At 37.7% G+C, this 23221-nt stretch overlaps 1 protein-coding gene across 1 annotated transcript in view; it reads left to right on the forward strand.

Annotated features, from left to right (window-relative positions):
* Positions 1–15291: 15291 nt before the first annotated feature.
* Positions 15292–23221, forward strand: part of LOC143850020 (putative receptor-like protein kinase At3g47110) — a 29903-nt gene continuing 21973 nt past the window's right edge. Inside the window, exons 1-2 of the mRNA XM_077359355.1 lie at positions 15292–17954; positions 20117–20557. Coding sequence (XP_077215470.1) covers positions 15353–17954; positions 20117–20557 — 3043 coding nt within the window. The 5' untranslated portion in view covers positions 15292–15352. The remainder of the gene's footprint in view (positions 17955–20116; positions 20558–23221) is intronic.

Consider the following 23221-nt stretch of genomic DNA (forward strand, 5'->3'; position numbering starts at 1 on the left):
AGAATATTTTGGTTTTCTCATATTTTCATCCTAGCCACCTCCTCTGTGTTGTGTCTTCTTGGACCCATGTAGTCGTGTCTTCTTGGACCCATGTACTGGCCACCACTGGTACACCTCAAGAAATATAGATATGGCAAAGAAAGAAATAGTTCAAATTCTAAAGAGAAAAAAAGAAGATTTGAGCCTTGGAAAAAAGAAAAAGAACATTTTTTTGAAAAGTATGTCCCATAATTTGGTCACAACCAAGAATCTAAACTTCTGTTAGGATATGTTGGTGCAAATTCTCTTAATAATTATAATACGCTTGCTCATAGTATATGCATCATGTTACCTCACTCTTGTTTGAGGATGCTTTTCCTTTTTAATTTTTACATATGGATAAATTCTAATTGATCCATAGAATATTAATGATTCATTTTATTTGATTGGAAATATAAAAATAAGCTTGAACCATTATTTGCGAGCTACACAGAATTATCATCTAGTTGAAAAAATAGCCTTAAATAGTATAATGATTGGCTTCTGGGAAAAAAATCATGAAGATTAAAAATTGCACAAGGCACATCAATGGCTTTCTTAACCTACGAGTAAAGGACAAACCAAAGAAGCTCTTTGAAGGCTAAGTGACTTCATTGCAATCATTGTTTTGCTAAGATGATTAATAATTCCCTTCTACACCGGACCATAACTTTGGACACCATTTAATTAGTTGAAAGAACTCATCAAAGGCTTTAAGGATCTCCAGATAAGAAATCTTTAGATTATTGATCCTCTAATGTAAACCTAGAAAGTGATTTCCTCTGATGAAGCTGAAGAAAAAGAAAGATCAATGTCTTTACCTTGGAGCAAACGTTGAGTCCACAAGGGAAAGAGAAGAGAACAATGGGCTAGAATATGTGTAGTATGTTAAACACATTATTGGTGTACTTCTAGAAAGTTCAAAGCGATCTAAAACTATGTGTCACTTGATTACGTCAGAACACTAGAAAAATAATCTAAAGATCCATAACTTCTAGAAAGTTCAAAGCGATCTAAAACAGCTATTTTTCCTCGTATTTTATTTCGATCGAAATTTCTGAAATTTCGGCTGAAATTTCAGGATAACAATAAATAAATAAATAAATAAACCAGATTTTTGGTCGAAATCCCTTAAATTTAGGCCGAAATTTTTGGGAAGACGAAATTTCAAAATTTAATACCGTTTCGACTATATGTGATTTCGGTTTCGTTCTTGACCGAAATCCGAAATTTCGGATTTCGGTCACCTTGCATGTGCTAACACATTGTATTAATTAGGGATGCAACTCGGGCTGATTCTTGGGAATTCGGGTTGAGCTTTTACCATAAAATCGGGTGGGTTTGGGTTGAAGAGAAAGAATGCATTCTTATCTTTTTCCACCCTACTCTCCATTACTGGCTATGTTTGGTTGTGCGGGTGGCTCGGAGAGTAGTGGGATCAGAAGTCAAAAGAGAGGCAACAAACATAGAAGATGTCTAGAATTGCCACCCGGAGAATAGTGGAATAGCGGTAAGTAGTGTTTGGTTGCGCACTAGTCTTCTCGGACAGTAGTAGAAAAAGTAGGGTGTCATTACCAATATATAGAGAGTGAAGAGAGAGATAGGGAGAAGAGAGAAAAGACAAAATCTTTTCCTATTCTTCTACCAAAATTTTACCATTTTGATAGAATTTGGTTGTAAGATGAGTAAGGGGACATTAGTGCAACCTATGCGTCACATGGGGAAAAAAGCAATTATGATGTCTCAAACATGATGAAGAGTCAAGTAGAATTTTATTGCAATTTTGGCAACCAAACAAGGAATTGGCATTCACCGGCATTTGAAATTCCAATGAATGCCCAGCATTTGTGCAACCAAACATACCCTGAATTATTTTGAGTTGGAGAATGAGCATTAACAGCTTGTTCATTTGCAAGTTCTAGACAACTATTTTAACAGTGTCTCTTAGTAGAAAATATGGAACATTAGGCACTCTCATTATTCTCAATACTTCAAAAGAACGTCAAATTCATCTAGTGTCCAAAACACAAATCTAAGAGGATTATATACTTATTAGCTGCACTATTATGATGTGGTAATTAGACCTGGCAAACGGGTGGGCCTGGCCGGGTCAACCCGCGGGTGATGCGGGTGCGGGTCATACGGGTCGGGTTATCAAATGACCCGCATTTTTGCGGGTCAAAATTCTCGTGACCCGCGCGAATATGCCGCAAATATGGGATTGTAATCACTATTTTGATTTGACAGCATATAATTTTCCTGTAATTGTCATAACATTCTACAGGTTATTTGTATTTTTTTGGTAATTTTACAATCTATCACCATTTCTACATAATTTTTCATTTAACACTTTATAGTTTCGCTATTTTACTTTTTTCTCGTGTTGATTACTTTTTTTTACCTTTTTACATTTGCTACCAACATTTTCGATGAGCGTATATGTGCACCCACAATGCCCACTTGCCGAGAAATTGCCAAAAGAGAAGCTTGATAGCAAATTATAATAAAATAAAAATCACATTGAAATGTTAACAACACTACTGGGCACTCTCACTTTATTAAAAGTATGGTATGGCCCACACCATAGGATGATCCAAACCGTCCATTAGATGGGCCATAGCCTAAATAGGTTATGCTCCAAAAATCATTTCCATAGGATGATCCTATCCCTCCAATCTTGATGTTAGAGGGTTGATCCTAACCCTCTATAGATCGGAGGGTTAGAATCAACCGATGGAAATAATTTTGGAGCATAACCTATTTAGGGTACGGCCCATCTAATGGACGGTTTGGATAATCCTAGGGTGCCGGACATACCGTACTTTTTATAAAGTGAGGAGTTCCCTCATAAAAAAACAAACAGCGTGAGTGACGATAACATTCTCACAAAAATTTAAACATACTGTAAAAATGCGGGTGCCCACGGGTTGACCCGACCCGACCCGTGTTTTTGCGGGTTGGGTCACCCGCGGGTTGATTTTTGTGCCCGCAAATTTGCGGGTGGGCCGGGTCAACCCGCGGGCACGGGTCACTTTTGCCAGGTCTAGTGGTAATCATGACCTAAGGTTTAGGTTTACTTTAAAGTCGAGACATCTTCTAAGAGTATCGATGATAGATGGTTCTCTAAACCTGTAGCTTGATTATTCAACTCACATGCATAGGCTACTGAAGAAAATCATAGCCTAAAGTGATATATCCACCCCTTTGGATTACCAGGGCCACCCAGAGCCGGTGTATCAATGACTAAAGTGGGGCTGATGTACTTGATGTCAGAAGAATTTAATGGGCCTGATTGCCATGTACACTGGAGCTGGGTGTCCCTAGTAATCAAAAGGGGCGGATATATCACTTCCCCCTCAAAATTCCAGCTAATTAAGAAGAAAAGAGGGTACGCCATTCGGCCATAAAAGAAGGAAGTCTTAGGTCCAAGATTGTAGGATAAATAATATTAGGCCGTTTCGATCACAAAAAAATTGCATTACGCACATCAATGGCTTTCTTAAACTATGAGCAAGGGACAAACTCCTTGACACAATGTATTCCCTCCACCTGTGGATTATAGAACAACTTCTCAATCCTCCATTTAGGTGAACTAAAAAGCTAGAAAAGCTAGAGCCTTGAAGTTATTGCCTTAAAAATACACGGTTGAACAGGACAATAAGATATTGACAAGATTCTGATTTCTTTTTTTTTTTTTTTTTGGAATGGTACAAGATTCTGATGTCATATTCCTCAATTATTTAGATTCAAAACAAAAGAACCTCTTTGAAGCTTAAGTGACTTCACTGTAATCATTGTTTTGCTAAGATGATTAATAATTCCCTTCTACACCGTACCATAACTTTTGTGGACACCATCAAATTAGTTGAAAAGAAGTCATCAAAGGCTTCAAGGATCTCCACATAAAAAATCTTTAGATTATTGATCCTCTAATGGAAGCCTCGAAAGTGATTTCCTCTGACGAAGCTGAAGAAAAAGAAATCAATGTCTATACCTTGGAGCAAACCTTGAGTCCACGAGGGAAAGATAAAGAGAAAAATCATAAACTCAATATTATCCAACAATTCAATGTAAGTTTAGTATACTACCTCGAAAGTGTTCCTTCTTTGAATTCTTTACCAACTCAAACTTCTAATGTAAACTCCGACTAGGAATAAAACTCTCAACCTATCTTAACCTATACACACTTATGTTTTCTTATGTTTTATGTTTTCTTATTCATTCCGGTAGGGGCGTGGCCTAACCCCAGTTTGCCTATCAAAAAAAAAAAGGTAGAGATCACCAAAGTTTAACTCTCTCTCTCTCTCTCTCTATCAAGGTGAAGGATTGCTGAGGGTGCAAGACTCGCTTACCGTGTGATAACAAGAACATGGATGGATCCTGTATATGTAGGTAATGGGCTAGAATATGTGTAGTATGTTACACATATTATGGTGTACTTCTAGAAAGTTTAAAGGGATCCAAAACTATATGGAAAATAATGAAAAATAAAATAAAGATTCAAAGAAAACAGAGTTGTATAAACATCGGAATTAAGATTACTAAATCAGCCTTGTCGACAGATCTAAAATTATAGAGTGATGACAAAGAACATCATAAAACAATTACAAGTACAAGAAATCCCTAATTAGATACAAAGATCAAAGATCAACAAGACGATGCATACAGAATATACAGACCGATCCGACAGGAATCAGAAAAACCTGACCATCCCAAATCCATCCGATTCCTCTCTTGCTCTCAGTAATCGACGACTTCGGAATCGGCAACGGAAGGAGAGTGCTGAACAATGGAGCAGAACCAGCGGTAAAATCGCTTGCAATTGTTGTTTTGCCGGTACGTTTCGCGGGGTTGTGGTAGTTTTGGAGCATTTGGGAAATTGGGGGAAAGTAACTATTTGTGTCTGTTTTCTGGGTTTTGCTAAGGTGCGTTGGGTGCGTTGTCAGACAGAAGGGTAGAGCGGAAACCGGTAGACGAGTGAATGGATTGGTCACGAGATGGGCCCCACTGTATGTGTATGTGGCTAAGGGTGTCAATTTTGGCTCGGGCGAAAAAAGCTCGGCTCAAGCTCGGCTCGAATCCTTAACGAGCCGAGCCGAGCCGGCTCACCAGGCTCGTTAAGCTTAACGAGCCGAGCCCGATTTAGGCCAGGCTCGGCTCGGTTCGGCTCGTTAAAGTTCGTTACGAATTTAATATATTTAAATATATATATTATATATTAATATATACACTAAAAGGGTTGTCCAGTGAGTGAAAGGGGAAGGCAAAATATGTCACTTCATTTTTGGAACGCCATTTGTTACTTGGACCACCCCCCATAGTGTGAAAAAAGTAGTCAAATTACACTAGATAGGGCTGTCCAGGGAAGATGAGGGGTGTGAACTTAATATAACCTGAGCTCGGTAAGGCTCGCGAGCCGAGCCGAGCCCGAGCCTGGTTCGAGCCCGAGCCGAGTTTTTGAGCTTAACGAGCCGAGCCGAGCCTGGCCAAGCTCGACTCGGCTCGTTTACACCCCTATATGTGGCTCTCATTTTAGATGGGCCAGCATCACTCCCCATTTACATGGGCCTCTTATTTTTCGGTCTCCTCATTTAATATGAGCCTCATCTTAGATGGACCTCTCTCTCTCTCTCTCTCATTTGTGTGTCATTTTAGATGGGCCTCTATATCTGCTCATTTTATATGGTCCTCATTTATATGGGCCTCACTCTATCTCCTCTATACATAAGAAAAGTTCCTTGAACAAACTGAAGAAATAGGTTAAGGGTGCATGTGCTAACACATTGTATTAATTAGGGATGCAACTCGGGCTGATTCTACGGGTTGAGCTTGAACCATCAAATCGGGTGGGTTTGGGTTGATTTCAATTCATTTTTAGCAAAAGTTAAAACCCAACCTGACCCAAGTTGCACCCATACTAAGCATAAAGGTGAGATCAAGGGGAGCGTGTTTTGAATATTGATGGCCAACAAAGAGACTTCGGGATGTGAGATCGTCAAAAGGTGCACAGTCATTATGATCAAAATGACCAGACAGACTTCTAGGACTCTTTTCAACTTCCAATTATTTCGCCATTCAATTTTAATTCATTGAATATTGTATAATTAACTAATCATCTACACTTTCTAAATCAGACATCTCTAAACTTTCAAATTGCACCCTTAGTTTGAAGACACGTTCTTTACGGCTTCTACTTTTTAAATCTCATTTAAAGATTTTCATGCTTGCTTAGCAGTAGTGGCACTTTTTTTCCAAAAAAAACAAAAATACTTCCATCATTGGGATGAAGAGAAAGAATACATTCTTATCCTTTTTTCACCCTACTCTCCTTTACTGGGCTATGTTCGGTTGTGCGGGGTGGCTCAGAGAGTAGTGGAATAAGAAGTCAAAAGAGAAGAGACAAGTATAGAAGATGTCTAGAATTGCCACCCGGAGAATAGTGGAATAGTGGTAAGTATTGTTTGGTTGTGCGCTAGTCTTCTCGGAGAGTAGTAGATAAAGCAGGGGGTTATTACCAATCTAGAGAGTGAAGAGAGATCAGAAAAGAGAGAAAGAAGGAAGAAAGAAAAGACAATCTTTTCCACTATTCTTCTACCAAAATTTTACCATTTTGATAGAATTTGGTTGTAAGATGAGTAGGGGGACATCGCCACATAAGTGCCACGTATGTTGAGGGGTCAAGTAGAATCTCATTGCAATTTTGGCAACCAAACAAGGAATCGGCATTCACTGGCATTTGAAATTCCAATGAATGCCGAGCATTTGTGCAACCAAACATACCCTGAATTCTTTTGAGTTGGAGAATGAGCATTAAGGGCTTGTTCGTTCGCAAGTTCTAGACAACTATTTCAACCGTGTCTCTTACTAATGGTAGAACTCTCTTACTAATGTCAACAATAAGAGACACTCACACTAACAAAGAGATTTTATTAGAAAATACATGGAAGCTCACACTGAGACATAATCTCAGTTTTAACTAGGTCTATACTCAGCGACATCTCTAAGAAAAGTACATATTAGACTAACAGACATAATAGATCATATATATATTTTTTAAGAGAAGACGAGAAAATATGGAACCTTATGCACTCTCACTATCCTCAATACTTTAAAAGAACGTTAAATTCATCTAGTGTCCTTAACACAAATCTAAGAGGATTATATACTTATTAGTTGCACTATTATGATGTGGTACTCATGACATAAGGTTTAGGTTTACTTTAAAGTCAAGACAACTTCCAAGAGTATCAAGGGATCTCGCCATGATAGATGGTTCTCTAAACCTTTAGCTTGATTATTCAACTCACATGCATAGGCTAATGAAGAAAATCATAGCCTGAAAATGCCTCTAATTAAGAAGGAAGGAGAGTACGTCGTAAAATAAAGAAGTCTTGGGTCCAAGATTATAGGCTAAATAATATTGGAGTGCCCAATGGTCACTTCTCTCAAAGAAAGTGACCTGCTTCCACACATATCCCATCATCAAAGACCCACCAGAGATCTAACTTATTTGAAACTACTCGAAGAATAAAAAAGGGAGAAGAAACTACTTATTTTGACGAAAAATCTCATGTCAAGATAAATCTATGTAGATTTTTTACACGAAAACTATTGAACTCTTCTCATCCAATATCACATGCACCATGCTATTGAGTCTATCAATGAATGAGTCTATACATTCAAACTTCAAAGTCTCGAAAAATATGAGCGCGATATGGCCAAAGAATAAGAACTTAGATTTTTCTATGGCATTAAACCAATGTCAAGGGATTTGCTAGGGACCATTCCAGAAAGCATTTATCGCGGGCTCACTTTTCAAACGCTTTTGTCTTATTCATTTAATTTATTTGAGGTGGTTGCAACCTCATACAACTGCCGGCTCACGAAATGCTTTCTGTGACGTTTGCTGCAATGTTTTGATGAGCTCGCCCTGTTTGGTGAGCCAGCCAGTACGTTCTTTCTTACTGTGACGAAAGAGGGATTGAGATGTGTGAGAGAGACAGAGGATGTGAGAGAGACAGAAGAAAGGGTAGGACAGACATGTACGGCTGGAAGTCATAATTATAAGTGTGGAAATCTATCTTCACTATTGGGTTTTGCTTTCATCGACCAATACTAACGGAGGCAAAATATATCTAATCTAATACATCTAATACAATAAGCTGGGATGAAAAGAGAGAGTTTTTTTCATTTTTTTGAAAATTACATGAGAATTACACGTCATATTTTTTGATTTTTTGAACAAACGCACCCATTCAACTCATATAATTTCAATCCTACCCCTCATTTATAGTGTTAACAAAGGCACCCATTAAAGCCTATAATTTCAATCTTACCCCCCTCATTTATGGTTTTTTAATAAAAAATCTATAACGTGATCTTAACCATCCGATTTAAGAGGAATATAGATTGGAGGGCTAGGATCAGCCTATGGAAATGATTTTTGGGGCACAACCTATTTATGTTGTGTTCCATCACATGGAGGGTTTGGATCAACCTATGACGTGGTCCGTACGGTTCTTTGTCGGCCCGTGCATCGCACGGGTTTTTTACTAGTATATAATATCCTGACATAAATACAAGAGATCTTCAGCTTCTTGCCCAAATAAACTTGCCGTCTCGCAAACCTTTCAGTTTATCTTCATTAAAGTCAAGATGCCATGCTGTAATGCCGTCCAATATCTTTCACTACCATTTAAATTGAGAGTCCCACCAGTCTCGAAGTCATAATTTTACGTGTAAATCTACCTTCATTGTTGGGTCTGGCTTTCATTAACGAAGACCAAAGGGACAATATCTAGATTCCTTTAGATTTTTCTTTCCACCAACATCATCCAATGTATGCATAACATAAGGACAAGAACAACACTCCCTGCATTAACTCATACGACAACCCAAGTCAAAGAAAAGCTAGAACCAGAGGTTTATGAGACAATTTTTTAGTTTTACCACAGCTTTGTATTACAACGTGAAAGTACTAACATTTTAGTTTTACCACTGGTTTATGATACAAATTTTGACAAGATTTAAAAGGCTTATTGATTAAGTTAGATTTGGTTAGGCTTTAAGAATTAGGATACCTTTTGGGATAAAGAAAAAAGAATATTTTTATGAAAAGTGTGTTCAATAATTTGGTCACAGCCAAGAATCGTAACTTCTGTTAGTATTAGCATCATGCTAGCTCTCTCTTGTTTGGGAATTTTTTTTCTTTTTTATTTTTTACATATGAACAAATTCTAGTTGGTCCATAGAATATTAGATAAAAAAGTAGAAGCGACCAAGAAACATAGTAACATGCAAGCAGACACTCACCAAATCTCCATTGTCAAATCTCGATACATAGATAAAAACATAGTAAATTGGACAAGAAAAAGGAAAGAACATCGCTGAATTAACAAAACAGTGCATTAGAGAAAAAACATTTAGGGCCCGTTTGGATGCCGACAAGATTTTGATTTGGATTTCTCACATTTATAGCCCTTTTTTGTGTTTTGATTTGGATCCGGATCAAATCCTTTGATTTCCAAATCAGCGACCGGCAGTAAAAATATCAGATTTCCAAATTTGCTGTGGAAATAAGAAATATAATTGGAAATCCACAGATCTGGCAGTTTCGTTCACCCTCTTTGCTCCTCAACCTCTCCCCTCTACTAGGAAGTACCCCCTTCCTTCTCTGTCTCCCTCAACATGAGCTGCCGGATCTATTCTTTTTGTATTCAAAAAGTCAATTACAAATCCAAATACAAAATATGAAGTATCCAAATTTACACACTTGACGACATAAATTTAGAGATTTTTGGTGTGAAGATTTGTTTTTGTAGGGAATTTAAACGGGTAGAACTCACCCCTAAAAGATATTAAGATTTGTCCAACTCAATCTTCTAAAATCCTATACAAATTGAAACTCCTAAAATAACGTTAGCCGTTGATCTAGTGATCGTGCAATCCATCGAGATGCACCTGCATCAGGTGACCACTGGACTGTACTCAAAACATTCATTTCCTAAAAAAAGAATGGGCCCGAGTCCAACACAGTTTTTGTCGATTGGATGGATATAATCTTCTAGTTTATAATTATCATATGTATGGTAGTCGAGGCTAGAAGATTACCATCCTTTTCCACTTAAGAGTAACTAGTGTGACAACCTGTGCGATGCACAGAGCAAAGAAAATAAAGAGGGGGTCAATGGTAAAAATTAAAGTTCAGAAAGAAGATTTTATGATTAACATTGACATATTCTAATAGACTCTTGTTAGCTTTGAGAAAATATAACATGGATAACGCAAAATAATAATAATAAACAACTTAAGGGTCAAAAAGTCCTTGGCATTGGCAACAACAATCAAAAGAAATTTATTGAGAATACAGAATTAAAGAAAAATAAAATGAAAAAGAGAAAATCTTTACTTATAAAATATCAATAAGAATAAATGTCAGGTAAGGCTATCAGGCTAGTAGCTTAGGTTGATATTTTCTTTATGTACTCGAATAAGGTGGTGGAGTCAATTCTCGACTACTTTCACAAGCTTATATGGTTGAGGAAATTAGGAGCCTATCATCTATTCAGCTGCATCTTGGCATCCTTTCTATAAATTTGATAGATAATTTATAGACGTTTCAAAAAGGAGCTTAAAATGGTAGTGTTCGAACTTAGTATGTTAATCACAAAAGCCTAAAATGACAGATTTCAATTCTTTACCGAAGCTTTTGATAGATAGAGTACAGTTGAGATTGATATACCTCAGACATAATAGAAAACATCAAAGAAAAAAAGTCCTTAAATCCCATGGTAATTTGATAAGGAATTATTGTCATAGACCACAAAAATAACAAAAAAAGAACTTAATTGTTGCTAGGAAAGTTAGACACAATCAATAACAGACTAAGTCTAAGTCGAGGTTTTTCTTTCTCAAGTCTGTCTTCGAATTTTCATAAAACAATCAAAGACATTGAAAAGCCATGACATGACATATAAAGTTATAAACATGATGTGACATGACATGACATTGGCAGGATACACAAAGATGAACAAATAATATAACAATTGAGTCATTATCGTGCTCGGTCAATCGTAAATCAACAGAGTCCCAATCTAACCTAATCTATCTAACTATTATATATATAAAGGCAAAATGATGGGTTAATGTGTTCCACCCTTTGCCGTTATTTTCACTTGCGTCCCACTGCCATAATTTCAATTGTATCCCACATGTAAGGGCATTTGTGTCATTTGCCGTTATTTTCGCTTGTGTCCCACCTTTTGATCCACACGTCAGCATTACTCTTTTATCATTAACCCCTTTGCTGATATCTAACATTTGTCTCTATGAGAAATTATTTGAGGGTAAAATCATAATCTACATACGAAAAGTACCAACACAGGGTACCTGTCTATGACAATTACGGCAAAAAACTACTAAGAAGAGGTAAAGACATATGACAATGACGAAAGAACTACTTTATATTACTCATGCAGGACACTTGCAAAATATTGATGGATTCAGGGCACCTAAAGAGGAACAACAATTATGAAAACCCATATCTATTGGAGGGCTAGGATCAGCCTATATCGATTGGAGGGCTAGGATCAACCTATGGAAATGGTTTTATGGGTACAACCGATTGATGTTGTGTTCCATCACATGGACGGTTTAGATCAACCTATAACCCTCTATAGATTGGAGGGTTCGGATCAACGTATGAAAATTATTTTTGAAGCACAACCTATGTAGGAAGTGGCACATCCAAAAGAAATTTCTTTTCTTTTTATCTGGGATTTACACATCAGCATTACTCTTTTACCATTAACCCCTTTGCTGATATCTAACATCTATCTCTATGAGAAATTATTTCATGGTAAAATCGTAATCTACATACGAAAAGTACCGACACAGGGTACGGGCCATACTGTACAATTTAATAGAGAGGAGTACGATCATCAAAATACGGTGAATAGTGCCATTATAAAATATGGTAGTGAGGACATTAGCACTATATATAATTTCAAACCGTCGTTGTTACTTGGATGTTCCCACGCAGGTTGGGTTCAACCCGAATTTGGGTTGGGTCGGGTTAAGCTTTTTCGCAAATCAGGTTGGGTTGGGTTGGGGAAAATCAACCCCAATTGGAAATCAGGTTGGGCTGTCGGGCAACTCGACTCGACCCGAATCCCGAATTTGGGTTCCATCTGAAGAAGTTCTGTATATTTGTGTTTTTCTTTTTCAACATTGAAATAGTCTCCACAATCCACAATGGACGGTTTGGATCATCCTATGGTGCGGGCCATACCGTACTTGAATAAAGTGAGTCTGATCATCAAAATATAGTAGTGCGGATAATATTTCCCTTTGTTAATAGTTAGTCCCTGTTTGGTTTGGATTTTGAGAACCGATTGTGAGTTAAAAACTGATTATTGGTGACTCGTTATTGGTTCTCAAAATTCAAAACAACCCGGCTTGAGTTGAGGTGGTCAACAATTTGTACCATATCAAATCAGGTCAGCCCGACCCAACCCAACCCGAACTGGGTCGGGTTGCCACCCAAGTTGCACCCCTAACGATGACGAAAAAACTACTTTTCCTTATTCACTATGTGCGGGTCAAATTACAGAAATGTTGATATTACGAATGCAAGACACCTGTAAAAATATTGACGAATTCTGGGTACCTTGAGAGGAACAACAATCATGAAAACCTCTATAAATCAGAGGGCTAGGATCAACCTATGGAAATGATTTTACGGGCATAACCGATTGATGTTGTGTTTCATCACATGGATGGTTTAGATCAACCTATGATGTGGTCTGTACAATTTTAAATGAATAATTTAAATGGATAGGACGTGCATCGCACGTGCATTTTTACTAGTTTTCAACAAAACTGAAATAACACAAAACATATGACATTTACATATAAATATCATGATTTATTTTATTTTTTTGTGTTTTTTGACTTTGGTTAATGCGAACCCAACCCAACTGGATTTGGAAAGAACAGGTTAGACTGGTTGGTATAGTGTTGAGAGATTTAGAGGTAAGTTTGATTGGGGTTGACCATCCTTGACCCGAACCTCAGGTTTGGCCGGGTTATATTTGATGGAATCTAACGGTTGTTGGATTACGGTTGGCATCAACCTGATCCAACCCAACCCTAGTTGCACCCTTAGATACTTGAATGCAATTTCCCAAAGATTATTTATTTAAAGATCCATCAGACTCATAAAAACGAAGACTTTGGTTGAAGGATTTTCGTACTGATAAAAGAATATTCAGATCACTGTACGTAGTAAAAGCGAGATTAGGATGAATACCACCACAAATGTCAAATTAGCCATTCATTTTTGTAAGGGGGACATTCTTTTCAACAAATTATATCCTCTAATACTGTCTGTGGATCCTTGTCTATATGCTTTTTTGGCCCTCCATTTCAATATAATAAAAAGCACATGTGATTGAAAGGTTAGGATTAGATGATTGACGTGATTTTCAAGTCACAGGATATCCAAAGCATGGCCCATCAAATAGACGGATCAGATCAATTGATTGTGGGACCTACTAATCTGTGCTCCACGTTAGATTGTATTCAAGCCCCCACGCTAATAAAGCATTCCTCCTTCCGTAGATGTTGAGATTGCATTGTTGGATTTTTGGGCAATAGGAAAACACTCCTTGGGTGATCTAAATCATTTATTTGATGGGCTATGACCCAGTTTTTTTCTCCATCAGATGATCCTAATCCTCCATTCCATGGAGGTTTCTATCATACATACGGTTAGTATCATCCTATGGAGAAGATTTTAGAAACGACCAATGGGAAATTTTTATACATAGGAAGGATGAAAAGTCGGGATAGGTAGTAGGGGTGGACATGGTTCGGTTCGGTTCGGTTTTGGGGTATACCCAGAACCGAACCATATATAATCGGTTCCCTAAAATTGGAACCGAACCAGAACCATATATGTTTGGAACCGAACCAGAACCATATATAATCGGTTCGGTTCGGTTCGGTTCTGGGTTTACCCGACCTTCACCAAATCAACGGAATTTATTCACAACAGTTTCCCTCCTTGTGTTTGAATGTTCGGTTTTTTTTTCTTGAGATAGAATAACTTTTTGTTTCCAGCCTATCATTGATGGGAAAAGCAGAGCACAAAAGTCTGTAATGAGCTGATGAATATTACTTTGTGGGGGCGTTATACATGAGATTTTTAAAACATGCTTTTGATTGGTAGAATGCTATCTTTCACTTTTTTCTCATTTGTCATCAAGACATGGATTACATGATATTTGACTCTTGATCGAAAGGGGACTACGACTCAGTCCTTCACCAAATCCAAGTAAAAACAAGCATATTTAAGGGTTTTAAGGTGGGTCGGTTCTCGGTTCCGGGATCCCAAACCCAGAACCGAACCGAATTTCCATCGGTTCCAGGTTATTAGAACCGGAACCGAACCATATAACTATGGAACCGAACCGGACCGAACCATATGTGCCGGTTCGGTTCGGTTCCTCGGTTCGAACCGGAACCATGTCCACCCCTAATAGGTAGTGGAGTAATTTTTTGGAAATGGGAATCATGAAGATTTTATCTACATTTTCAAACTTGGGAAATTTTTGGAGAGAGATAAAATAGCATATGAGACCAATACGGTTTATAAAATTTTTTAGGGTTTATTTTTGGCATTTTAAGGGATGCCACGTAGGATCTCAAGCCGGATTGGGGACTGTCCACATCAGCGTGAACAGTGAAACCCCATCCTGCTATAATATAATAGGATCTTAAGCCGGATGGGGGGACTGTCCACATCAGCGTGAACAGTGAAACTGCCATCCTGCTATAATATAATAGAATAGATAATACAGTAAAGTGAAAACCTATTTGTTTCTCCGTACATGAATGATGTACACCTAATTATTACAAAGAGATGTAAAATGCTAAACGGATTATTGCACTCGAATTTAAACCTACCAATAATAGGTTTGGCACTCACAATCTGGTGTCGTAATCTTACACGAAGTGGGGCTTAGTTTTACCAGAGGATTATGATACAATTTTTTACCAGATTTAAATGGCTAATTGATTAAGTTAGATTTGGTTACTCTTTAAAAATTAGGACAGACTAATGTATGGCTGGAAGTCAGTCATTTTACGGGTGGAAATCTAACTCATTATTGGGTCTGGCTTTCATTGACCAAGTCCAGAAAAGGGAATCGCGAAGGACTAGATTCCTAGATTTTCTTTCCATATATATAATGATTAAACGAAGGATGAGATGAAACGAAATTGATACTAAGAAATTCTGTGTCTACTTGCCACAAGAACAACTCTAGCCCAAATGGAGCTAGCAGCTACGATTCTTTGCGTGGTATGCTCATTTATTCTATCTGCAAATCTCATCTTTTGCAGTACTGCCTCCTTAGAAACTGATCGAATGGCTTTGTTCACCTTCAAGGGCGGGATAAGCAGCGATCCTCTTGGAGCCTTGAGCTCATGGAACCGTACTCTTCATTTGTGCGAGTGGAAAGGAGTCAGATGCGGTCGCCGGCATAAAAGGGTCACTGTATTGGACCTTAGTGGGCAGCAAGTGGAGGGTTCTATATCTCCTGCCATATCCAACCTCTCCTTCCTTAGGGAAATACACCTCCAAGAAAACAGCTTCAGCGGCCAAATACCCCAAGAAATCAGCCGTCTATTCAGATTGAGCCATCTTAATATGAGCTATAATCTCCTTGGAGGCCATGTTCCAGTCAATCTCACCCGTTGTTCGAACCTCATAGTCATTGATTTGGAGGACAACCAACTGACAGGAAAAATTCCTGAAGAGCTTAGCACGCTGTCGAAGCTTCTCTGGTTAAATCTGAAAACTAATGATATTACAGGACGCATCCCACCTTCGTTGGGGAACCTTTCATCTCTCACCCATCTTGTTCTAATGGAAAATAATTTGGAAGGAAGCATTCCGGATGCCATCACCCGAATTGAGGGCTTGGAATATTTTGATCTTTCTTTAAATAAATTATCAGGTACGGTTCCTCCCTCTCTTTATAACGTCTCATCTATTAAGGTAATTGCCATGACGGGTAACCAATTATATGGGAGCCTTCCCTCCAACATAGGACTCTTTCTTCCTAATCTCCAACATATATTATTAGCAGACAATCAATTTACAGGACGCTTTCCAGAGTCATTATCCAATGCTTCACGGCTCAAAATGCTCAATTTCGCAATGAACAATTTCACGGGACCGATGCCTGCAAATCTTGGAAGTCTAGTGTATTTGCAAAGACTTGGAGTATGGGGTAATCAATTGGGAACTGGCAAAGATGATGACTTGGGCTTTATCACTTCATTGACCAATTGTAGTCATCTGACATTGTTGGTTGCGAGGCAAAATCGTTTTGGAGGAGTACTGCCTAGATCAATAGTCAATCTCTCGACTCAACTTCGTATTCTCAGTTTAGGACATAACCAAATTGTTGGAAGCATACCTAGTCAGATTGGTAATCTCTTCAACCTACAAATATTGAGTTTGGGATTCAACAACATCACAGGCACAATTCCTGATTCAATCGGCAATCTTACTCAATTAAGCCAACTCGGGTTAGGACAAAACAACCTGCAAGGTAGCATTCCTTCAACCCTTGGTAACTGCCAAAATCTTACACTGTTGATGCTTGCTCAAAATAACCTTAATGGAACGATACCAAAGGAAGTTATCTGCCTTTCTTCCTTACCAAAATTACCCAACCCATCTCAAAATTCCTTGCCTGGATATCTCCCTTGGGAAGTGAGTTATTCAGACAAATTAGGGATGCTGGATGTTTCTGAGAACAAATTGTCCGGTGAAATTCCAATTACTCTTGGAAAGTGTCAAACCTTGGCAGAACTTTATATGCAAGGGAACAAATTTGAAGGAACTATTCCTCCATTTTTTAGTTCCTTAACAGCTATTGAAGTTCTTGATCTTTCAAACAATAACTTCTCAGGGAACATTCCAAATTATCTACAGGGGTTTCATTCTTTGACTTATCTTAACTTGTCTTTCAATAATCTTGAAGGTGAAGTACCTAAACAAGGTATCTTTAGAGATGCTAGTGCTTTTTCAGTCATCGGAAATGACAATCTTTGTGGTGGTATCCCAAAATTACAATTACCTGCATGCCCCATCCTAGCTAATGAGAAACAAGAAAAATCTCTTGTTTCTAGAGTAATCATCCCAATAATGAGTTCAGCTTTATGTTTGATTTTCTTGTTGTGTTCCATTTTCGCTCTTTATTGGATAAGAAATTCAAGGAAGAAGCCATCTCCCACATCTTCTATGGACGGTCGGCATTTGAAGGTTTCTTATGCAGAGCTCTTTGAAGCAACCGATGGGTTCTCTTCAGCAAATTTGATAGGTGCAGGAAGTTACGGATCAGTGTATAAGGGAATTCTTGGGCCCGATGAGAATGTTGTTGCTGTGAAGGTCTTCAACCTTCAATTACGTAGATCTTCCAAGAGTTTCATGGCCGAATGTGAAGCATTAAGAAACATTCGTCATCGGAATCTTGTCAAGATCATAACTTGTTGTTCAAGTATCGATTTTAGAGGAAATGATTTCAAAGCTCTCGTGTTTGAGTTGATGAAGAATGGGAGTCTAGAGAAGTGGTTGCATCCAAAGATGAATCGACAACGTCGATTGAACCACTTAAATTTCATTAAGAGACTAAACATAGCAATTGACGTGGCTTCTGCGTTGGATTATCTTCACCATCATTGTCATATGCCAATTGCTCACTGTGATCTGAAGCCAGGCAACATTCTTCTTGATGAAGACATGAATGCCCACGTGGCTGATTTTGGGTTAGCCAGATTCCATTCAAGGATCGTTCCTGAGTCCTCCAAAGAACAAAGTAGCACGATTGGATTAAAGGGAACTATTGGCTACATCGCTCCAGGTAATAGTTTTACTAGTCTTTTTTCATGCCTTTTACTTTCAGATGAGTGTGAAATATTTCACAATTTAAAATGGAAAATATTCCTAAATGTTTTGGATTTTGTGATTATTTTGAGTCCCATACTGATTATTGGACTCAAAATTTGTTAGTATTTGAGAGTACTTCAAATACTTACGAAATTTCTCAAAATAATTGAGAAATTTTGAAGAAAAATTGAGAACCTATAAGGAAAATTACCTAACACCTCCCTTGATTAAAATTTCTTTTAGAAAAAAACACAAAAAATTGGGTTATTATTATAAAGGCATTGTAGCTTAATTTGCCCCCTAAATTTATCCGTCGTCGTTAGATGCCCATCTACTGTTGGACGATATATGAAATTGAAACTGGGCCCACTCTCAAATTGTCATTTCTTACACTGCACTCGTTGATCCCTGCTTGCCGACAATACAATGGTAGGAGAGAAACCCAATAATAAGGTGATCCATAATTGTTTAACAGGGTTGCTAGTAGGGCAAAGTTGTGTTCCCTTTTTCTTTTCTTTTTTCTTAACGCGCACCTTACATGAGGCACTTTGTGGGGATGGAGTTCCACCATTTTGGTGGAACACCACTTGTATGGCCTGTTGGCTTTTGGTCCGTCCAAAATAATAGTTTCACACCAGATCAACGCACAACGCACAACTCACCACGAAGTGTCATATTTATTATTTAAGATGGACTAGACCCTATTATAAAATAAACAATAGTAGCATTTCTATTTTACCAAAATGTTGTCCATTGTTTAATCTTTATTGGCTTCTATATTTTGGGTCTTAGTGTACTAAGGAGAGGGTAAGAAAAGTAGGAGAAATTATATGGTGGCCGACCGTCAAGTCCCTTGTAGGTGGTACGATGGAAGTACCATCCTTGATATTCGATCCAACAGCAGCCTCTTAAGATGTGGTCTGCTATTGGATCAAATATCAAGAGCGGTACCGCTACCGTGGTATATGACCGTTCGTACACCGTATAAAAACTCGAAATGTGAATATTTTTAATAATTATATGAAAATGACGGGTGATTTTAGTATTTATTTGAAATGGGATTTGCTACGGACTTTTGCAGGATGGCATTTCGCGGCTGGCTTTCCATGTAGAGCAGTCACCTTAACTGAATTAAATGAATAAGAAAAATTATGTTGAAAAGTGAAGTTACTGCTCACTTTTCACTTTTCAGCTGATTCTGTCTTATTTATTTAATTCAACTGAGGTGACTGCTCTCACATGCAACAGCCGGTCCGTGAAATGCCTTCAGTGATGTTCCCTAGCAAATCCCTTGTTTGTATTAATAATTTAGTCAAAATTAATCTAATTTTTTAAAGGAAAAAGTTAGAGTCTCTTCATTGTGATGGTCCCTAGCAAAGCCCATGTTTGTATTAATAATTTAGTCAAAATAAATCTAATTTTTTTAAAGCAAAATTTTAGAGTCTCTTTCTTCACCTCCTTTTTGTTTCATCGCGATCAACCTACGTCTCTACTTATTTTTAAGATAAAAACAAAACAGAACAAATTAAAAAGGATATGAATAATCTAGCAGCCCTTCACACACCTAAAACCAAATAACATCTATAAGACTAAAAAGTTGAAGATTAACTTGGGATGGGCCCTGCACAATTGAATTATGTGTTGTAACATTCCGCCTTAATTCAAGTTGTCTGGCTGGCTATACTCCCATCATGTAACGAAATTTCTTTAATTTTTCTTCCGGCAATTCTTTTGTGAAAATATTCGCCAGTTGATTTTCAGTATTGCAATGCTTTTTATCCAATTTTTCTTTAGTTGTGATTTCTTGAATGAAATGATAACAAATCTCAATATGCTTGGTCCTCCCTTGATTAACTGAATTAGCGGTCAAAGCAATGAAATTCAATTGCACTTCAGTGTAATGAAACCTTGTCCATCTAATAATTGATAGACAATAAATATTGGCTTTTGTTTTATTAAGCTGAATCGGTTCTATTTAGTCCATAGTTTGTTCATTCTCCAGCTCTCTCCATGCTACCAAGATTTCTAAATATAAAGAGAACATTCAGTTGTCTTGAGGAAAATTTCCGCTTTTTCTTTCCAAAATCAAATCTTCCTTTTTCATAACAATAGTATAAGAGATGTGTGAAATTGCAGAATATGGGACAGGTGGTCGCGTGTCTATGGAAGGAGACGTGTATAGTTTTGGGATTCTTTTATTGGAGATATTCACTGGAAAGCGCCCGATTGATGATATGTTTAAGGATGGCCTAACCCTTCACAAATTTGTTGAGACGGCTTTGCCTGAACGGCAAATGGAGGTTGTTGACCCACTCCTTTTAAAAGATGAGGAAGAAAGAGCTACAAGTAGTGCTGGAAATGACGGAGATAAGATAAGTCGATTGCAAGAGTGTTTGACGTCTATATTGAGGATTGGAGTTGTGTGTTCCGCGGAATCACCAAGAGAAAGAATGGAGATGGGAGATGTTGCAAAGGAAATGAATGTGATTAGAGACATATATCTTGCTGTTCGGATCCAAGGGGAGAGACGAAATAGGGTGTCACTGCTCGGTGAAGGTCCATCTTACTTCTCTAATTATTGAGATAATTATTGAAACAAAATGTTTTTTAATAGTGTATAATTTTCTTTTGTTCTTATTGGGGTGATTCTTTCCATAGAATGCCTACATGATGATATCTTTCCTGTATTTCTTTAAGACAATTAGCAGTTTTTTTTAAAGTTTGAGTTGTAATTTTGTGACTTAATATGAGATTATATTTCTATTGTGGTTAATGCTATTACACCTATCATAAGAACATTCTTCTCAAATCTTAAAACTCTTCTCAAATCTTAAAACTGATTCAAAAAATAGTTTGGTTTTCTCAATTTCATCTTAGCCACCTTGATCTGCATGCCGTGTCTTCTTGGACCCATCTGGTAGCCACCACCGGTGCACCTCAAGAAACACAGAGATGGCAAAGAAAGAAATAGTTCAGATTCTTAAGCACAAAAAGGATATTTGAGCTTTGGGACAAAGAAAAAGAAATTTTTTATGAAAAGTGTTTTCCATAATATTGTCACAACCCAGAAGCTTACCTTTTGTTAATATATGTTGGTGCAATTTCACTTAATAATTATGATACACTTAATCATAGTATTTGCCCCAACTAGTTTGGGACGAAGGCTTAGTTGAGTTGAGTTTAGTATTTGCATCATGTTAGCATCCTCTTGTTTGAGATTTTATTTCTTTTTTATTTTTACATGTGGACATTTTTTAATTGGTCCATTGAATATTATTTCATTTTATTTGATTGGCAAAATTAAAATAAGCTTCTACCATTATATGCAAGCTATACAAAATTATCATCATGTTGAAAAACAAGCGCAAATAGTACAGTGATTGGCTTTTGAAAACAATCATGAAGGTAAAAAATTGCATAAGGCACATCAATGGTTTTGTTAACCTATGACGCGGACAAACTCCTCGACACTGTGCATCCCATCCACTTGTGGATGATGCAGCTTCTTCTCTTTATGAACTCAAAAACTATAGCCCTGAGGTTATTGCCTTAAAAACAGTTGAGCAGGACAATAAGATATATTTAAGATTCCAATGTCAAATATTTCTCAATTATTTAGATTCAAAACTAAAGAACCTCGAAGGTTATGTGACTTAAAAGGAATCCTCTATAGATAGGAGGGTTGCCATCATCCTATGGAAATTATTTTGGGGAAACAACCTATTTACGTTGTTGCCCATCAAATGGACATCTTGGATCATCCCATGGTGTGGACCGTACACTTTTCGATAAATATGGGAGGGACTAAAATTGGGCCTTAATGTTACTGTACGACCCACACCATAGGATGATCCAAACCATCCATTTGATGGGCCACAACCTAAATAGGTTGTGCCCCAAAAATCATTTCCATAGGATGATCACAACCCTCCAATCTATACAGGTTCTCTTTAGAACGGAGGGCTAGGATCATCCTATGGAAATGATAATTTGGGGCACAAACTATTTACGTTGTTGCCCTGGATGGTTTGGATGTAGGGCCTACCTTGTTCAAAGATATCAACAAATTAATTGTTGGACCCACGAGTTGTTTATGTTGCCCGATTTAAATGGCTTATTGATTAAGTTAGGTTTGGTTAAGATTTAAGAAGGGAAATGATATTTTCCTCCTGTGACGGATAAAATACACCCCCCCCCCCCCCCCCCCCCCCCCCCCCCGAATGTCATTTGTTAATGGCCTGGTTAGTTGCTTATTTTGGGGAGATCATCGGAAGATGATCTTCCAAAGATATGCCCAAGATAACTTCTAGACATCATTATTACTTTTTTTCTTATGTGGTGGCAATGTTTCTCCCCCTAATCTTCCCTCCTTTTTTCACCAAAATGGTGAAATTTGTGTGGGGAATTAGGAGAAGATTCTCGTCTTATTCTTTTTCTCTCTTTCTCTCCCTTCCGCCCTATATTTTGGTAACGACACCCTACATCTTCCACAAATCTTCTTGCGCAACCAAACACTACTCACAAATCTTTCCCCTAATCTTCTTCCCATCTTCCATGCTTGTCTACTTCTCTTTAACTTCTCCTCCTAATCTCCCAGCCATCTACAAGCAACCAAACAAACTGTTAAAGGAGGCGGGGTATCCGTTTAGGGTGGGGGGATAGCATTTCCCTTTTAAAAATTAGGATACCTTTTGGTATTTTCTATGCGTAGGACAGACTATTGACCAAGAGTAACAGAGGGACAATATCTAGATTCCATTAGATTTTGCTTTCCTCCGACATCGTCCAACGTATGCAATGCCATATGACCAAGAACAACACTCACTGCTTTGGCTGACACGACAACCCAAGTCCATAAGGATCTGCATGAGGAGGAAATGCGTGCTCTTTTCTTTGCATGTATATGATTAGAGGAAGATAGACATGAAATGAAATTGAGAGTAAGAAATTGGTGAATTCATTTGTCATGGGAAGAGCTCCAGCCCAAATGGAGCTACCAGCTAAGATTCTTTATGTCTTCTCGTCATTTATCCTCTCTGCAAATCTCATCTTTTGCAGTACTGCATCCTTGCTAGGAAACAAAACTAAACTGATCGAATGTCTTTGCTCGCCTTCAAGGATGGGATAAAATTGTTGGGGTATATTCAAAAATATCATTTTAAAATTACAAGTATTGCCTGATTTATTCAAGAAAAAAATGATTGGGTATATTAGTTAGTATTTTGATTTTCTATTAAAGGT

This window comes from Tasmannia lanceolata, unplaced genomic scaffold, assembly GCF_043159265.1.
Source record: "Tasmannia lanceolata isolate RefF3 unplaced genomic scaffold, GAP_Taslan_0.1 ptg000018l, whole genome shotgun sequence".
Classification (NCBI taxonomy): domain Eukaryota; kingdom Viridiplantae; phylum Streptophyta; class Magnoliopsida; order Canellales; family Winteraceae; genus Tasmannia; species Tasmannia lanceolata.